Source organism: Echinops telfairi, unplaced genomic scaffold (genome assembly GCF_000313985.2).
Source record: "Echinops telfairi isolate 266 unplaced genomic scaffold, ASM31398v2 ScPeMD7_21;HRSCAF=78, whole genome shotgun sequence".
NCBI classification, from domain to species: domain Eukaryota; kingdom Metazoa; phylum Chordata; class Mammalia; order Afrosoricida; family Tenrecidae; genus Echinops; species Echinops telfairi.
The window spans coordinates 11,921,000-11,925,542 of record NW_022103918.1 but is presented as its reverse complement, the minus strand read 5'-3'; the positions used below and the strand labels follow the sequence as shown (position 1 = coordinate 11,925,542).

General features: G+C 39.0%; 1 protein-coding gene across 1 annotated transcript in view; it reads left to right on the top strand.

Moving 5' to 3' along the window:
• The window catches only part of DNAI7 (dynein axonemal intermediate chain 7), an 87,899-nt gene that overhangs the window by 59,955 nt on the left and 23,401 nt on the right, over positions 1–4,543 (top strand). The window contains exons 11-12 of the mRNA XM_045288483.1: positions 2,821–2,981; positions 4,141–4,297. Coding sequence (XP_045144418.1) covers positions 2,821–2,981; positions 4,141–4,297 — 318 coding nt within the window. The remainder of the gene's footprint in view (positions 1–2,820; positions 2,982–4,140; positions 4,298–4,543) is intronic.

Genomic DNA, 4,543 nt, shown 5'->3' with positions numbered 1-4,543 from the left:
TACCGCTGTGCATCATCTGGTCTAGCCAGATCTGCAAGGCAGAATTGGGGTCCTGGTAGTTGGGGGGAGGAAGCGTTTAAGAACTAGAGGAAGGTTTCGCATATTTTTCATAACAGGTCTCTTGCTTACTTCATTTTACTTTTTCTAACACATTTTTATTTGTTTCAAAAGTCACCTAGGTCTGTATCTTTATAATTTTTCTATACCTTTATTGGGTGAACGTCCTCTTAGAAACATGATATTGCAGATGTTGATGAACCTCTGTCACTAATATCTAGTATATTTACATGATGATCACAAAAAATATATATCAAAAACAACTGTTCCTACACAGTATTATTTCTTGCTGTCTTTTCAGGTAGATGGCTTATTAATTAAATAAACTTGAAAATCAGTTAAAGAATGCAGTCTTTTGAGTGTCCACAAGGAAAAAGGGATTGCGGCTTAACTGAAAGTTTCCCTGGTTATTTCCATTAAATTTAGTACCTTATCCTCATATGTTAAGCGCAATGTCAGCTGAGTCTGCTTCCTTTTATGGGAGAGAAAAATTATACTAATAAATGATAACATTAACAGTTCCCAAATGTTACTATTTGGCACAAGTTCTAAGCACTTCACATGCATCAACTCATGTACGCTTCCCTCAAATTCTGTAGGACAGATCCCACTATTATCCCCATTTCGTAGATGTAGAGACTGAGCATCGAAATGCTAATGTCTGTATTTGGCCCAAGGCGGAACACCCAGTAAAAGGTGTGCTTTAAGCAATCTGATTTCCTATTACACACTATGAGATATTGAAAGAATTATAATGAAAGAACTGGCTGTGTGATGTGTGACTTCAGATGTTCCCTGTGATAAAAACCAAGCTCACTGCCATTGAGTCGACTCACAGAGACCGTATCAGACAGGCTAGAACCACCCCTGTGAGTTTCCAACTCTGTAACTCCGCACAGGAGTGGAGAACCTTGTCTTTCTCTTGTCGAGGGGCTAGGGGTCTCCAACTGCCGACTCTCTGATTGGAGGCCCACCGCATAACCGCGTGGCGTCTCTGATTAGGCATGGAGAATTTTGGAAGCATAGAACTTTTCTGATTCTGATTCATTGTGGAACATCCTGAGTTGTGTTTTTCTGTGAACTAGGTCTGTCTTTGTTAGGAATGAAAAAAGCTTTAATTTCATCTGTAGACTCAAATTTGTCCCCCTTCCCCTTATACTGTTGGCTTTTTAAACTCAGAGGTTTTTTGTTTTCTTAAGATCATTTTATTGGGGGCTCTTATAACAATCCGTACATCAATTGTATCAAGCATATTTGTACATATGTTGCCATCATTATTTTCTAAACCTTTATTTTCTATTTGAGCCCTTGGTATCAGCTTCTCATTTTTTCCCCTCCCTCCCTCGTGAACCCTTCATCATTTATAAAGGTTTTTTTTCATGTCTTCTACTGATCGATGTCTCCCTTCACCCACTTTTCTGTTGTCCATCCCCTATTTGAGCCCTTGGTATCAGCTTCTCATTTTTTCCCCTCCCTCCCTCGTGAACCCTTCATCATTTATAAAGTTTTTTTTTCATGTCTTCTACTGATCGATGTCTCCCTTCACCCACTTTTCTGTTGTCCATCCCCTGGGGAGGGGGTTATATATAGATCACTGTGATTGGTTCCCCCTTTCTCCCCCCACCTTACCCTTACCCTTCTGGTATTGCTACTCTCATTATTGGTCCTGAAAGGTTTATCTGTCCTGGATTCCCTGTGTTTCCAGCTCTTATCAGTACCAGTGTACATCTTCTGGTCTAGCTGGATTTGTAAGGTAGAATTGGGGCTATGATAGTAGGGGGGAGGAAGCATTAAAGAACTAGAAGAAAGTTGTTTGTTTCATTGGTGCTAATACTGAACCCTGACTGGCTTGTCTCTTCCTTGTGACCTTTCTGAAAGGGGATGTCCAATCATCTACAGATGGGCTTTGAGTCTCCACTCTGCACCCCTCCTCATTCCCATTAATATGATTTTTTTGTTCTGGATCTTTGATGCCTGGTACCTGATCCCTTCGACACCTCGTGATCACATAGGCTGGTGTGCTTCTTCCATGTGGACTTTATTGCTACCAGCTAGATGGCCGCTTGTTTACCTTCAAGCCTTTAAGACCCCAGACACTATATCTTTTGATAGCTGGGCACCCTCAGCTTTCTTTACCACATTTGCTTGTGCACCATTTGTCTTCTGTGATCCTGTTGTGACGCTGCAGCTCCTCTTTTTTTAAACTCAGAGCTTTAACCTCATGGTGTTCAACTTCAAGTAATTTTGGCAATTACTGAATTTTATGTTAATGTTCATCTTTAATAAAAATACATATTTTTATTACAGAATTATTCTTGCTCATTGTATAAACTTTTCTACAGTGTTAGTAAGTGAATTATAAATGAAGCTCTCTCCAACATCCTACCCTTACATCCACCTAGCTGTACTTCATAGTTAGTTTTATTAATAGTTGTGAGATAACCATTATTTGATGGCGTAGTGGGTTATACATTGGGTTGCTAACTACAAGGTCAGTAGTTCAAAACCACAAATCATTTCGTGAGAGAAAGATGAGACTTTCTACTCTTATAAAACTGTACAATCTTGGGAACTCACCGGGGAAGTTCTACTCTGCTGTACTGGGTTACTATGGGTCAGAATCAACTCGATGGCAATGATGTTTTTTGCGCTGGCAATTAATTAAAATGTTATTTTATTAATGCTTTTTCAATTTCCTCTTAAGAGAATATTTTTTTAATGTTATGCCCTACTTAGAAATTGTATTGATCTGATTCATTTTAGTCCAGTTGTTCCTGGTAGAGAATACGTGTGAAAAGCCAAAATTCTTTGAAGAACACGAGATTGACTTATTGCAGTTCACACCTCTGGGTGGAGTGTACCACTTGGATATTTTGGAGCTTCCCCCACAGTGGAAACTGGTGAATGGCTGGATGATGGTAGAAGTAGGTTGATTCTTCTCTCTCTTTTTTCCTCTTCATTGAGGTGCAATTCACGTAAAATAAAATTGATTCTTTTAATGTGTACATGTTAGGGGCAACGCCTGTCACAATTTAGAGCTAGGAAACCCTGTGGGGCAATTCTACTCTGTCCTATAGGGTTATTATCAGCTGGAATCCACTGGACAGCCCACAGCAACGAGTAGTATATTTTAAATGTACTACCACCACCTTTATCTTGTTCGAAAGCATCTTTGTCATCTCCATATGAGACCTCATATCCATTAGGAGTCCTGATGGCATTAGGGGCCACTCATCGGGCTCCTAGGTACAAGGTCAACAATGTGAACCAGCCAGCCCCTCCGTGAGAGAAAGATGAGACTTTCTCCTCCTGTAGAGATTGGCTGACAGCTCTGGAAATCCACAGAGGGAGTCCTATAGGGCTACTCTGAGTCAGAATCGACTCTATAAGCCATGAGTTTGGTTTTGGTTTATTAACCAGTTAGTTACTCCTTATTCCTCTTTCTCCCATTCCCTGGCAGTCACCAAGTTTTGTTATGTTTACGGCTTTACTTATTCTGGATTAGGTGATGCTTTATCTGGCTACTTTTTTTTAAAAACAAAATTGTGCTCAAGTTCACCTGCAAAGCTTGTATCCGTATGTCTTTCCTTTTATGGCAGGGCAACATTCCACTATATGTACGGGCACAGTGCTTGTCATCCATCTCTTGGTAGTCATTGGTTATTTCTACCTGTTGGCTATTGTGACTATTGCTGCTATACATAGTTGTATAACAAGCATTTGTTTGAGTATCTGCTTTTTAATTTTTTGAGTGTATATCCCAGAGTGGAATTTCTGGTTCATATGGTCATTTAAAGAACTCTCAAACAGCAGGTTGATTTATGAATCAAAATTTATCAGTAAAAGACTTTCTCACACTTATACTTTGTCTCAAAAGATTTAACATTTAAATCTATGTTGAGATTCAACCTTACTAATCACAAAGAAGAGCATGTGATTTTAAACATTTGGGTAGTCAACCTATAGACAAATGGAACCAGACTCCATTGCTTATTTAAAATCATCGTATTCAGTAATGCTTGCTGTTTACATTCTTGTCAGTAAGCTGATAACTAGTTGTTGTGTTGTTCTTTTTTTTAAAAGATACTCAAAGAAGGATTACAGAGATATAATTATCCTCCAGAAACTTCCGAAGACTTGGAAATAGAAAACATCTTCCCACCAATAGTGGTCACCATCAAGGTTCAGGAAAATGTAATATTTTTTGAGGATCCGATAGTGGCAAGGTGGGACCCAGAAGGTATAGCACTGTCATTACCAGCTTTCATAATCATAAGCATGGAAAGAGGTGGTGCAGCATGAAAACTGGATTTCTAATCTTACATATTTCTAAGCCAGTTCCATGGTCTTTGTGGTGCATGCTCTTGATGAAAATGAATAGAGGTTTGAGTTTAAAAGTTATTAAATGTTATAACACCTTAGTCCCTGAAGTGTGTATGTTGGCCATCGTCTAAACAATTCATTCATAGTTATGTCATTATGCTAA